General features: G+C 32.3%; 1 protein-coding gene and 1 long non-coding RNA gene across 2 annotated transcripts; one reads left to right on the forward strand and one right to left on the reverse strand.

Annotated features, from left to right (window-relative positions):
* The first annotated feature begins 1,087 nt into the window (after positions 1 to 1,087).
* On the forward strand, positions 1,088 to 12,213 carry LOC145107630 (FKBP12-interacting protein of 37 kDa-like). Its single transcript, XM_079044565.1, has 14 exons — positions 1,088 to 1,263; positions 1,362 to 1,413; positions 1,510 to 1,571; positions 5,303 to 5,370; positions 5,462 to 5,498; positions 5,594 to 5,669; positions 5,750 to 5,814; positions 5,899 to 5,976; positions 6,075 to 6,122; positions 6,284 to 6,337; positions 6,525 to 6,686; positions 6,779 to 6,848; positions 11,770 to 11,825; positions 11,950 to 12,213. Exons 1-14 carry the CDS (start codon positions 1,237 to 1,239, stop codon positions 12,034 to 12,036), a joined length of 942 nt encoding a protein of 313 aa, XP_078900691.1. The 5' UTR covers positions 1,088 to 1,236; the 3' UTR covers positions 12,037 to 12,213.
* Positions 12,214 to 12,483: 270 nt separating this feature from the next.
* Positions 12,484 to 13,616, reverse strand: LOC145168584 (uncharacterized). Its single transcript, XR_013741944.1, has 2 exons — positions 13,169 to 13,616; positions 12,484 to 12,854 (listed from the first exon to the last, which is right to left on the reverse strand). It is a non-coding gene; the product is annotated as an uncharacterized LOC145168584 (long non-coding RNA).
* Positions 13,617 to 15,414: the final 1,798 nt, after the last annotated feature.

The following is a 15,414-nucleotide window of genomic DNA, read 5'->3' on the forward strand; positions in this document are numbered from 1 at the left end:
TAAATCAGATCAAAAAACGATTTTTGTTTAAGAACACACATCGTTCAAGAAAACACACACGATTTTTGTTCAAGAACACACACATCGATTTTCAGATCTTCATACTTCTTCATTCTATTTTAAGATCTTCATATATCTTCATTCGATTTTCAAGAATACATACCCAGATCTTATGTGTGTGTGTGTGTTATTGTGTTTATTATTTAAAAATCGAAATCTGAAAAGATGAACACGAACACAGAAAAAGATGAACACGGAAACACACTCAAAAAAAGATAAACATGAACACACACTCATAAATCTTCGATTTCCTTTCTGGAAATTGAGTTTGCTCTTCAAAAACCGAACATAAAATCGTATTTGGGGTTGTATTTTTCAAAAAACTGAAGCTTTGGTTAAGAAATCGGTTCAGATTTGCTTAAGAACACCATGACTGGAGGTTGAAGACGATGAACAGTAATCTGATGTGTATGTTCATCACAGATCTGAGTTCTTGAGTTCATGAGTAAAGAGAAGGAAGTGAGAATGAGAGAATATACCGGAGTTCTTAACTACGCCGGAAAAAAATCATTAACGTCGGAGACTTACCGGAGAAGATGACCGGAGTCTCGCCGGAGAAGATGACCGGAGCTGTCAAATACGTCGGAAACCGGTCAAACCTCCGATAGCAGGTCGTAAGGATGTTATTTGAACAGTTTAACAAGTTCAATGGGAAAGTGTGGACAAAAGAAAAAGTCAGTAACTAAATGTGTATAAATCAAAAAATATGTTATCCTTTAAAGTCATTATCCCTTTTCTATAAGCTAATAGTATATCTTTTATGTTTATCGTGTGTAGATGAAGTATAATAATAATTTCTTTAGGTGATGGTCCATTTTTATCTATCTACCCAAAGAATTTTTTGCCCGTGAAAGTTTTTTTAGATAAAAAGAAAAAAAAAGATGTTCATTCGAAATGGTTATGAATATATGTATACACTTAAAGACTTATAGAACATTATTGACAATATATATATATATATATATATATATATATATATATATATATATATATATATATATATATATATTCTTTTAACTCGCGGCTAGGTCACGAGCCCATAGCAGAAGCGAAAACCATCGAAGTAACCCAACCCCGTAGCAGTTTTGTCTACCTTTCTTCGTTCTTTCCCTCTACAAACTCAAATCCAGATACAAATACAATCACGTTCTTGGCTAAATTTTTGTGGCAGCACCAATGGCACCTCACCCTCAGATAGACGATGTAAGTGATAAATTCTAGGGTTTGTATTGTATGCGTTTTTTTTGTTGGGTTTTAAATTATTCTTAATAATTTTCTTTTCTGATTAACGGAAATCGTAGGATGATGATTTCGATGGTGATTTTCCTGGAACCGACCACGCAAGAAGCGCAGGTTATGATCAATTGTCGGAGTTACAGCCAGTAGCGTTTTTTTTAATCATGTAACTTATCTTTCGTTTTATTTTCGACTTCTGTAATGTGATTGCAGGCACTAAGAGGAGTTTTGGAGATCTTGATGATGAGGAAGATGATATTTTTGGCTCCAAAAAGGTATTCTATTTAGTTGTTTGTTTTTTAGTGGTTATACATCCTCACGTAGATGATTAGAGTCTTCATATTAGTGTAGATATGTCCCCTCGTTGTGGTGGTTAAGTGCCGTGCTTTATGTTAAAGTTCCTTTGAGTAGAAAAGTACACCAACATCTTCACAAAATACTTAAGGCAGACATCTGCATTGAGATGATTAGAGTCTTCATATTAGTGTAGAAACAAAAGTATGTTTGATAGTTGAATGACTATAGAAGGCCCTGGGAAACTAACAAGATATTGAAAGAGACCACATTGTTCATTTTTTAGGATAACAAAGGAGGTGGTTTATTATACTCGGGTCGGCCACGAGATTTTGGAGGCCGTGTGCAATTTAGTAAAAATAGGCTCTAAAACTTTAAAAATTTAAAAAGATAAGCAAAACAATAGTATTCTATTGCAATATAGTTATAAGCTAAAGTTTCATCCAAAATAAAACACAAAAAAGAAACTTGCTTCTACTTGAAAAGTGTCGTCCTTCTTATATTCGTTAGAACAAACTTTATAATTACATCTTCATAAATAATTTTATCCAATAGGTTGCTCTTAATTGTCATCAAAGCAAATCCATTAAGTCGTTCTTGTGTTATTGTAGATCGTTAGTAGGACTTCAATATCTTTAATTTGGAAAAACTTCGTTCCGCAGATGCACCAGTTATAGGAATAGTCAACAAAATCCTATATAAAATAGATGTATTAGGAAAACGATCAATACATTTTAAAAAATTTAGAATATCAATTTTTGTCTTTTTTTCCTTAGGCAAGATATGAAGTAATTATAACTCAACATATAAATCAATCTTATCGATATCTGATTGTTCATTTTTCTTAAGTAAAGTGTCAAGAGACTTACAATAACATTTTAAACAGATATCATCTAATGAAAGTAATTTTTCAGAATTAAACAAAAAACCAAACATATTATCATATTGTTGATATTTCAAACCTTGTAGTTAGAGAAGAAAATCTTCTTAAATATTTATCTTTAGGACTTTTATGAATGAACAAATCTTTTTTAAGACCTTTCATTGCTAAAATATTTATCATGTTAGAGTTAAGGGTTTCCCAATTTCTTGAACCAAATACATCAAATGTAAGAAACCATTATCATCATTAACATTAACATCATCACTGTTAGTATCATCAATGTTAGTATCATCAACATTAACATCATTAAGATTAACTTTACTTATAAATGGTGGTTATGATTTGGAAAAGGGTTTAGAAGATGACAAATGGCATAGCAGTGATAGCCTTGATGATACTAAGATGTAATGGTGAGTATGTGAAATCTGGAGCTGTCAGATGTTCCGAACTTGAAGAACTACTTTTTGATAGGATCGAAACACCAATATCTTTTCAAAGCGATCACTTTTAGGACAATGTGAAAGTTTGGGGGGTGGGAATTGGTATACCTCATATACGAATCAAATATGCAAAGAAAAGGGAGGTTAACTAGTAAAGGCTTGGAGATAAGGGTTTTTAGGTGATTAACATTATGTATAAATGGTGGTATGGATTTGGAAAAGGGGTTCAAAAAGATGGCAAAAGATATAGCAGTGATATCCTTAATGATACTAAGATGTGACGGTGAGTATGTGAAATCTGGAGTTGTTAGATGTTCCGAACTTGAAGAACTACTGTTCGATAGGACCGAAACACCGACTTTTTTTTTTAAAGTGATTAGTTTGAGGACAATGTGAAAGTTTGGGGGAAGGAATTGGTGTACCTCATATAAGGATCAAATATGCAAAGAAAGGGGAAGTTAACTGGGAAAGGCTTGGAGCTAAGGGTCTTTAGGTGATTTCCCTTGTTAGATCGGTTATTAGCTTAGTATAAATAAGAGGTCTTATGAAGTTAGTTAGCTAGCTATTAATTTGTTGTTGGAACTTCGGTTCTTCCTGTGAGAGAATGTCCTCTCGAAAAGCAAATTGTTGCTTGTAAACTTTTGATTTTGATTCAATCATTTAACTATTAGCAAGCAGTTTTATCCTAAATACCTAGAGTATAATCAGAGCCAACCCTTTAAGGGTGCACATGGTGTAGCTTAACATGCTTCGATTTTTATTTATGTGTTATAGTATTAATAGAGGCCCAAATCAGTTTAGCCTTTAAGCCTTTTAGGTTGTGAAGCGGGAATGAAGATTAGAACTTAGAAGTCTAATCGTTTCTCCCTGGTTCTCTAGGATCTTGATCGCAAGAATCAAGATGGAAATAGAATCGACTTGGCTGCAACGGTCGCAAGAATCAATACTCTTCTTCAAAGTCAAAAATCGTATCTTTCATCATGTCAAAAATCGTCTTGATGAGGCTAATGTTGATGATGCTAATGTTAATGATGATAAAGTTGATGTTAATGTTAATAATGATAATATTGATGATGATAATGGTTTTCATACATTTGATATATTTGATCCAAGAACTTAGGAAGCCCTTGACTCTAACTTGATAAATATTTTAGCATTAAAAGGTCCTAAAAGAGATTTATCCATTCATAAAGGTCCTAAAGATGAATATTTAAGAAAATTTTATTCTCTAACTACAAGGTTTTATCGATATGATAATATGTTTAATTTTTTGTTTAATTTTGGAAAATTATTTTCATTAGATATGAGCTTAAAGTCTTGTTGTAAGTCTCTTGAAACTTCACTTAAGAAAGATGAACAATCAAATATCGTTGAGAATGATTTATAATTTTATGTGTTGAGTTAAAATTACTTCTACATCTCTTGCTTAAGGAAAAAGTAACAACAATTGATATTCTAAAATTTTTAAAACGTGTTGATTGTTTGTCTAATACATCTATTGCATATAGAATTTTATTGACCATTCCTATTACTATTACATTTGCAGAAAGAAGTTTTCCAAATTGAAGATATGGAAGCCCTACTTATGACCTACAATGACATAAAAACGACTTAATGGATTGGCTTTGATGATGATTGAGAGAAACTTATTAGATGAAATTATTTTTGAAGATGTAATTGAAAAATTTTATTCCAACGAATACTAGAATGATGACATTTTTCAAGCAGAAGCAAATTTCTTTTTTGAATGAAGTTTTATCTTATAAGTATATTGCAATAGAAAATGGAATATTAGAATTGTTTTGTTTATATTTTTGGATGTTTCAAATTTTAGGGCCTATTTTTACTAAATTGCACAATCTCAAGGCCGGCCCTGGTCCTGCTATAATGACCATAAGACTAAATGCTTCAAGAATTATTTAGAAAGAATATATGATCTTAGATAACAATGGATAAATTAGATCATACTAGAGCATTGTGTTGTTTTCCAAGGCTTTGCTTGATCCTTCATTGGAGAATATGTTTGGTGTTTTCTAGATTGTGCTTGTTCTTGACTTCTTTCTTTGTGGTGTGTTTGTAGTTTTATCATTTCTTATGTATTTAATATAAATAACATCACTTTTCTTGGGAGAATATTTATTTCCACAAAATCAGTTTCAGTAATAACTAATAAGATTAATACCCTTGTTTTTGTTTTTGTTTTTTTTTCAACACATAATAGCTTTCTGTATTGATTAAAATCTATTTACATGTAATCTTTCAAGATGTTTAGCAAACATAGATTATTTTTGTTTTGAGTAAAAAGTATATTAAAACCATACTGTAAATAGTGTATTTTCATATTTTGATGAGTAATGACTTAATGATTGCCACTTTGTTCGCATCTCAGGCTAACACAAAAACAGAAGAAACTGCATCAGGTGTAGCAACTGGGATGATTTTATCTCTGCGTGAGAGGTAATATCATATCAGCTGTTTTTTAACATTATTTTTGAATCATACATAACCTAACCCTTTCTTATCTTTCTCTGTGTTGTGACTTGTGTAGTCTCCAGAGCTGTAAAGATAATCTTGCCACATGCCAAGTATGTATAATTTTTTTTTTTTTTTGTAAATATCTTTAACCATCATACAGTAATATTAATGGTGTTGTTTGTTATCTTAATGATCTTTGTCCCAGTTAGAGCTTGAAGCTGCAAAGTCAGAAATTCAAAAGTGGCATTCTGCATTTCAGAATGAATCCTACATTACAACAGGTTGGTTTTCTTTAGCTAGCATCTTATAAAAAAAGATGAATTATGGTTATTGATGATATTAAACTAATTTCTGTATGCAGAACCTAAAAATGCTGTCAGTTATCTCCAGAATTTAAAATCTTCTGAAGAGTTACTTAGAGATCAGGTTAACCAGTAACATCAGTTAACTAATTAACTAACCATGGTTTCTGAATTCTGATTCATGTTTTTTTACCCTATATTTGTTCAGCTAGAAAAAGCAAAGAAAAAAGAAGCTGCATTTATAGTAACCATTGCAAAGCGGGAACAAGAGATATCAGACTTAAAGGTACTTTTTTTTTTTTTTTTTGATATGCTAAAAGTTGTTTACTTTTTCATATTTTGAAAATGTAATTAAAATTAGTTGTTCATTTGGGAATTCTTCAGTCTGCAGTTCGGGATTTAAGATCACAACTCAAGCCTCCATCAATGCAGGTATGTAAATACTTTTTTCTTCTCTCTTCTGATTTTGTATAGTTAATTTAAAAGTCATATGTGAAAAAGAAGTAACTACATTAATATGATTAAACTATACTAGTAAATCTTTAAATCATAATAAGGTGCCACTTTTATTGGTTTTGTGAAAAATCTTGCAGGCAAGAAGGTTATTGCTTGATCCAGCAATTCACGAAGAGTTTACACGTTTAAAGGTAGATATAAACATATAATAGTTGTTACAAATTTTTTTTTTTTAATATACTCGTAATAAAGGATTTAAGATATTTTAGTATGAGACATAGGGTCTCAATGAACATATTAAAAGAAAATTTTAGATTGGAAAAGTTTACATGCATTAAGAAAATTTATGAAGTATATTTTAATTTGTTGTGATTGCAGAATTTGGTGGAGGAGAAGGATAAAAAGGTGAAGGAGTTAGAGGATAATATTGGTGCTGTTAATTTCACTCCACAAAGTAAGATGGGGAAGATGTTAATGGCTAAATGCAGGACTCTTCAGGAGGAAAATGAGGAGATTGGAAATCAGGCCAAGGAAGGAAAGGTAGTACAGTAAATTACATTTTTGTCCTTGAAGGGTGCATTTGTGGAAGCCTGTGTATGTGCTCTGATTGGTTTGCATTTTCTTGGTTGCAGATACACGAATTATCAATGAAACTTGCTTTGCAGAAATCTCAGAATCTAGAGCTTAAAAAACATTTCGAAGGTCAGATTCTATTTCTTTATTTAATTTAGTTATCAATGAGACTTACAGAATTGTTTTGATTTTGATTGATTATGGTGGTATTCAAAGTCCATAATTTAGTTATCAATCTGTGTTGAGTTAATAGCAGGGTGCAAAAGAGCACTGAAACCCTGCCTATTCTGAGCTTCAGCCATAGAATTCCTTGCAACACCCCCAACAGTTCTTAGAAAACTGAGTGATTTCATCAATAGAACAAACCCAAACATTTTCCATCTCTCTTAAGTTTCCTATCATACCCCCAATTAAATTAGGTGACTGGTTTTGCTGTTTCCATACCCACGTGTTCTTGGTTGAAAATCTCTCTTTTTGCACTTTTATTTGGTTTGCCAATATAGACACAGGAAATTGAAATTTCATGCCTTTCTCTAATTTATGGATCTCCTTCCGTAAACCAATTAAAGCCTTTCTGTTTCTTTGAAAGCGATCACTAGATGATTCCAATTCGTAGAGCTTGACTGCATAATCCACTTTTAAAGCTATTGTACCTGAATTTGCAACCTGAAAGTCCATATCAATTTGGTAGTTCCTTTTTTGAAGGAGAACACTCAACATACACAACAAAGGTTCAAAAACATTACTTTGAATCTTAAAGCAAGTAATCTATGATTTCATCGAGAAAAATCAAGACGATGGGATAGTTAACGTCACTTCCTAAGAACTTCTCCTCATTAGCCAACAAGGATGTCTCTTTGCAAATTGTTGTCACAGGTCGAGTCACTACCAATCCTCGCAATTCTTTTTAAGTATCCGAGAACTGATACTTATGAGTCTATGATTAAGCAAGCAAAACTTTTCTAACCTAAACCAGGTAACTCAGAAAGGCGGAAATTAAAGGATGTTGTTCTGGTATGCAACATGCCCCCTCCCCAGCCGAAAACAGATGAATTAGGTCAATTGACATTCCATGTTCCTTGAGAGTGCTGTTTTTGTGGTTGATAGGACTGGCGTCGGCGATGTATTGATTTACTTTCACTTGTGGGTCTAGTTTTACTGGGCTTTTATGTTCCACACTTAAAGGTAAGTCAATTGTATGATTTCAATCATGTTGACCCAATGATTTAATTTCAGCCCATTTGTCGTTTGGAAGCCCAATATTGTGATGACCTAGAAACTCTACCACTACTATTAACGTAACCTTTCTTCCCACGTCGCTCCGTTTGTACTCCATCATCGTTTTCTCAACACCTTGTTCCCGAGTTCAACTTAACGAGGGAAAGGAAAGGAAATGGGTGGAAGTGGGAACAAAATAAAAGAAATTGATGTTCCTGAGTTTCATTAAAGGAAGGAAATGGAATGATCATTTTCCCTCCTGATTTTCTTTCCGATTTGGAGAGAAAGAACAAAATGTTTAATTTTCTTCTCACTTCTCTCCAACTCGGCACAAGTGCTCCTCCTTTTTTTTTCATCAAATTCCGGCAATGGTGGTGGTGACGACGGTGGCGGCAGTCGTGGTGATGATAACGACATCGAACAAGGCCGTCTCCAACTCTCTAACTTCCCGATTTGAGCCTTTTATGTTCAACATGGCACCTTCTCTTCTGTTCTCGCACCCTAGAGGCCATGGAGACGGCGGCGGCTACGGTTGTGCCTCCGGTGACGCGTAGCTGATGCCATGGGGTATTTCCTTCCTCTTTTCTGTTTCCACGGTAGGGATCCAATTTTTCTTCCTCATAGATGATTGTGGTGACTGACCTCCTCTGTTTTTCTCGTCTACTGCCATAGGGGTGTGTAATTCTTTCCTCATTTTGAAGCACCTCTCCTATTCCACCCGATTATCTTGAATCTCATTGGTAGTGGAGACAACGACGATGAAGGTGGTGGAAGCTGTGGTGCCGGCGCAAATTCCGATTCCAACTAAGAAAATTTTGATGATACTTCATCTTCCTCCTCATGGAATGTCATTCCTCCGCTATATGCTTTAGGGTGTGTTCGGCACGGAGTGTTTTGGGGCGTTTGAGAGCTTCTAGTAGGGATGTTCATTTGAATGGATCGGTTCGATCTGATCCAATCAAGTGAATCCAAATTTATTTCGGTTTTCAAAACATTGATCCAAATAGTCCAAACAAAATTCAAATCCGATCCGATACAATTACAATTCGGTTGGATCGGTTTTATAATTCGGTTTTCAAAAACCGGAACATTTTAAAATGTCATATAATTATAATATTACCAAATTTTTACAGAAGAATCAAAAACAAATTATTTAATTGTGATTTTAATTTTATAAACAATCACTAAGAAGGTATATTATAAATATAAAAACTTTTGAGAGAAAATACATATATATGTTTTGTATTAGGTGAAACCTTTTGAACCTATCTACAAATATAGATTACAGAATTAATAAATAACTATAGATATATTAAAAATAAATGAATAATAAATTGTTATTCAGTTTTTTTGGACTATTCGATTCATATTTTATAAACCAAAACCAATCCAAAATAATAATTCGGTTTTTGTTGAAAACAAATCCAAATATCCAAATATCCGAACCAAATAGTCCAATCCAAATTGTCGAATTGGACAATTCGGTTTTATCAAAATATTGAACAACCCTAGCTTCTAGTTTCTAGCGTTTGACAAAACGCTCCCGTTTAAAACAGAAAGTCTCGTTTGACACTACAAGCTTCTAGCGTTTAGTTTAATCAAAACGCTCCAAATCCAAATGCTATTTTATGTAGCGTTTAACAAAACGCTACAAGCTACAAGCTACCCGTTATCGGCTAGTTTTGCCGAACACGCCCTTAAATTCCGACAGTGATGACGATGGTGTGGTCTTGCATTCCTATTTTGACTCATAAACTTTCAAGGATGCTTCTTCCTCCTCATGGACTACTTTCTCCTTCTCCTTCAAGGTTTCTCCACTTAGCCTTTTCAGCCTCCATTCCTTCCTCTGAGTAGTAGTACATTTTCCATTTAGCTATCTTACGTTCCATTTCCGTCTCTTCCATCTCCGGTGAAGAGCCCTGCCTTCTCATTCAAGAGCTGGTCTATTTTCTTCAGCATTTCGTTATGGATGACTCTCATCTATTTCTTTGCCTTTTCTTGTTGTTGAATCCACAAAGATTATTGTTCTTGTTGTTCATCTTGCTTTTTTCTAACAGCTTCCTCCAAATTGTCTAACCTCGTTATTTCTTCCCAGTCATCAACTGCTCTGATACCAATCAATAGAGCTTGATACATTCTTGAATATAAACTGATAATGAAACTATGAATTCATAAGATAAATTAGGTTTTTCCCATTCATTCGAGAGGAATGGACTCTCCAAGAAGAACAAAGTTCTTTCACAAATGAATTCTTAGCTACCATTCTACTCACAACTAAAAGGTTAAATACCCTCTCAAGAGTGAGACCAAACTTTTATGACCATTGGCACATCTGCGGGAATGTCCCCCACAATTACAACAGACAAACCACAGGTAGGTAGTGCTAAGGCCATAACCACTAGAGCCAATGAAACAATGAAAACAAAATTGATAAGATAAAAGGGCAATGAGGTCATTTTAGGGTCCCCCCGCTTAAGGAATTACTCCTTGATCTTTCTTGCTTTCTTGCTGTAAACTAAGAGTTCTAGGGGCTTAACCGTAGATCTATAACATGTGTTCGTATCGTGGAAAATGGGCTTTACTAGGGATCTGTGCACTTAGTCCTTACATCTTCACCTTGATTAGGGACAACATCTCAAGATAGACTTGAGGAGGGACGCCATGGTGTATGCTTTTTCTAATGATATTGTTACGGTTTCCGAGACTAGGAGCGAGCTAAATGATAGGTTTGATACCTTGAAAAGGTCATTATAAGAAAAAGGGCTTAGGATCAACACTATTAAGACGGAATATCTATGGTGTAATTTTGTGGGAAGCAAAATACAGAGCGAGTAGAAGTGTGTATCGGTGAGCAAGTCCTACACTCAAAATAAAGTTTCTAGTACTTGGGTTCTATGATACACAAGGACATGTGTGCTGAGGATGATGTTACCCACCGTTAGGTTGTAAAAAAACGTTCGACTTTAGCTAGTCGGTGGACTTGGGTTAAGGATTAATCGGGGACCCTAAATTCTAATTCACTGAATTTTGAAAAGGTTAAATATGACTAATATTATAACAGAGTTCGCAAATATCACTAATATCATAACAAAATAGGTTAATATGATTAATACAACACTAATCATTACTCAAATAGTTTCAATTAAGATAGAACTTCTTCTAAGTGTTAAAATTTCATCTTTTGCTACTGCCTCACTCACTGCAAAGATTAATCGTTTGGCGCATTCTTCTAAGTGTTAAAATTTCATCTTTTGATTGACTGATTGTTAATTAGTCTTTACTATATATATATATATATATATATATATATATATATTTCCTGTGTCTACTACGGGTTTTGTTTATTCACCGGTATCGTCTCAATATTGTATTGCTAGAATCTACTTCCAGTTAAGCTATGACTCCACGATGTTTATACACATGCTCCTCCTGGCTTTCTGTTGTATATGTTCTCACTTCTCATATCAGTATTTATTATACTTATTATTATCATCTCTATTATGAACTCACGTTTTCTATGCAGTAGATCATCCTAAACCAGATGAATTATTTTATCTTATCTTGTTCTACTACTATTATTATTATTATTTCTTTTTGACTCTAGTTATATGGACTGACATTTTACAAGGGGAATCATCCAAGAGGGATAACACCGTTTCATTCTATTATTATTATTATTATTTTATTTATTTATTTTTAATGCTGGAGGTCATCTATGGAAACAATTTAGGCTCCCCCCACCCCCACCCATCTTTGTGGGATCAGGATATTGTTTTTGTTTTTGTTTCCTATTAATTTGTTGCTAAACATCAATTGTTGTTTGTTGATGCAGGATTAAGCAAGCACATGGAGGGACTCACAAACGAAGTTGAAAAATCAAATGAAATGGTTGTTTTTTAATCTTTCCTTTAAAAAACCTATCTTTATACATGGATGCATGTTTAATTATTTTCTACTTAATAATAATAATAATAATAATAACAATATAATTGGGTTAATAATTGTGAATCAGGTGGTAAACCTGGAAGAGCAGCTAGAAAACAAAGATGCTGAGATCCAAAGGCTAAAGCAGGAGCTTCAAAAAGATGCTAATGAGTAATTTTGCATACATTGTTTCTACTTTGTACTGTTAAAAACATATGAAAATTAACATTTTGTATGTCTTAATCATAAGTGACTAGCTGTTAGTACTTAGTAATAGGCAGCTATTAAAGTTTTTTTTTTGGAATAACAAATGCTTGAAATCCATATAGTATGTTTTTCCATCTTTCTTCAATTTACACTTGTCAAATTTACGAATCCGTTGAGGAAACACATTTTTTTAAAGACTAAGGGGCTGTTTGATAGCTATTGACTGAGTAAGGTCTGACTGAGTCAGAGTCTGGGTCTAGAATCTGACTGAATCTACATCTGACTGAAACCATATTGTTTGATTATGCATCTGACTGGCTGTGCTGACCGTTGAAAATGACCATTTTACCCTTCTGTTTTTTTTTGTCAAATAAACAAAAATTTCGTAAATTCACATAAACCAAGATTTCATAAATTCTAATAAACCAAGATTTCATAAATTCTAATTTCATTGCAAGAAATTTTGATTCCATACAAAGATCATAGAAGCAGAAATTTCAAGCATAGATCATACAAGCAAGAATTGTGATTTCAATTTTCATACATAAAACAACATACATGCAGATTTTATGATTTCATCAAAGGATCTAATATAAAACAAAAAGGAGTGGCATGCTTTCATGTGGTTCCTCCTTTGAGCTTGGAAAAGAGTCCATGGAAGCATTCACTGTGACCGATGCTTCATTGGTAGACATTGAAGGACTTGTATAGTAGTGTTCATAGATTCATCAGGAATTAAACTTAGATCACGGTGAGAACCATGTTGTAGCTTCTGCAGTTTCTTATCTACATAACAAAAAAATAACTGTGATCACAAAAACAGAATGATAACAGTACAAAATAAAAAACACATTGATTAACTACACAGTCTACACTTCAATTGTCGATGTGATTAAATAACCAAAAACAAAAAAATGTCAACTATTCCATAGATTTAGCTCTGTTCTTAATTTTCAAATCAAAACTACTTATGTTCATGTCAACTCGCACAAAACAGAAATTGTGAACGAAATCATAAAGGAGCATAAAACAAAATCCAGAACATACTCGATTAACATCACAAATTTGCAACATGTCAATTAAAAAGAAGAAAAGTGTACCATAGATGGAAGATGATGGTGCAGTGAAAGCATCGATTTTTCAATCGACCTTACGTGAGGAAGATTTTTCAATCGATTTTTCAATGTTGGAGGAAGTCGACTGCTGCAATGAACCAGTGGCGGAAGTGAGTACGACGGTGGCGGCGCTGGATCGAGGCAACGATGGACGGAGGTAAAAGGGGGCAGAGATGGGAGGAGCCGGCGTCGACGTCTAAAGAAGGAGAGAAAGGGTAATGACGGTATTTTTCTCGGTCAGGTAATTTCTTTTCAATTACCGAGTCGGAGGATTTTTGAGGACCGAATCAGAGATATGGACTGGGTAGGATGTTTAAATGTTGTTATCAAACACACTGATTGGACCGGGTCAGCCAAAAAGTCTGACTGGACCCAGTCAGCCCTAAATCAAACACGCCCTAAATGAACCAATGATATACAAGATTGCTACTGTTTTTAAACCATCATTCAAGGCGGTATTCGGAAATGGGGCGTGTGTTTTCTATTTGATATATTATTATACTTTTGAAATTCTATATAATCAGTTTTATAGTGTTTAGGTAAAAATTGTATTAGGTAATACACAATTTATCTTACTTTTTTTTTCTTTTTATTATTATACCAAGAACATTTCTAACGTGAGCTTTTTTAGGTAAAATTTGTATTAGGTAATACACAATTTATCTTACTTTTTTTTTTCTTTTTATTACAATGACTACATCCTACAACGAGGTTTCCTTGCTATTAGAGTGCAGATGATTTTTTGATTTTTCTAATGTGATACTTTTATTTTATACAATTAAATGATTTTTTGATTTTTGTGTTTTGTATATGTGAGCACATTTATCCAATGATGCTTCATTTTACTTACCGACAATATTTTAACCTTCATAGTTTTATTATTTTTGACTAATTAATTTGTTTTGTTTTGATATTTAATATCAGTATTAAATTTGTAATGGTCATATTGTATTTTTTTATAACTAATTTTATCATCTTTTTAATTAAAAAAGGGACTTGGTTACCTTTTTAAGTTTCTTTTGATTTTGATTGCTATAGTTTTTTTTTTTTAATAGTAAATTTTTTTGACTAAATAAAGTTCAATACATATCGATTGTTATTATACGTAAAAAAACCCGATCGTGTATATTTAGTACTACATATTTTAATTTTGTGTGTTGTGATATCTTTATTTTATTTAATGTTATTGTTAAAGACTCTTTTTATGAATATTATATGTGCTTAGATAATAACAAATTAAATAAGATATTAATTTTTTCACAAATATAATGGTAAATTAATTAATTTTAGAAAATATCAATAATAATGTTTTTTAAGTAAATAAGTTTTTATTTGATAAAATTAATAAAAATCACATGGCAAATAAAAAAGCTAGTTCTAATAAAAGCATTTATAAAAATAATGGTAAAGTAGTTAATGTAAAAAAAAAGGATCAATAATTAAATGCTTTAAGTTTATGTTTGATTAACTTAATGAAAAATGACATGACAAATAAAAAGGCTGGCTCTAATAAAAACATTTGGATGTTACGTTAAAAAAATATATATTTGGGTTTAACAGAAATAGCTTTTGTTCTGTTTAGTTTTTTAATTGGGAAAACTGCAATAAAGTCCTTACATATCCGCCTCATAATCGATTTAGTTCCTATATATTTTTTTATTCAATTAAGTCCCAAATACCAGTAATCGTATTCAATTTAACCTTTGACGCAGTCAACAGGTCATCCAACTTTCAAAAATTACATTTTTGGCCCAGATTTCAAATTTTATTACAAATTCGGTCCATACTTTACACTTTTGGCCCAGATTTTAAACTTTGTTACAAATTTGGTCCAAACTTTACCCTTTTTGCCCAAATTTTAAAATTTTATTATGAATTCATCATAACCTTAGTTTTTTTTTTTTTTTTTTTTTTTTACAAATTTCTTTCTCCAAAAAATTGTTTCTAATATGTTTTTTCTTTATAAAATCATATTTATAAAAAAAAACATATTTTCACATAAAAATCTTATATGTATATAAAAACGTTTTTTAAAAAGCTTTTTGTATATGAAATATCTAGTTATAAAAATATGTATTTATTAAGTATATAAATATATACAAATCCGTTTTTATAAAAAATGGATACAAAAACGTATTTTACAAAAAACATGTATACAAATTCGTTTTTATATAATACGTGTTTGTATACATTTTTTTTGTAAAATACGTTTTTGTATACATTTTTTTTAT

This window comes from Lactuca virosa, chromosome 4 (assembly GCF_052849685.1).
Source record: "Lactuca virosa cultivar CGN04683 chromosome 4, Lactuca_virosa_CGN04683_v6, whole genome shotgun sequence".
Taxonomy (NCBI): Eukaryota; Viridiplantae; Streptophyta; class Magnoliopsida; order Asterales; family Asteraceae; genus Lactuca; species Lactuca virosa.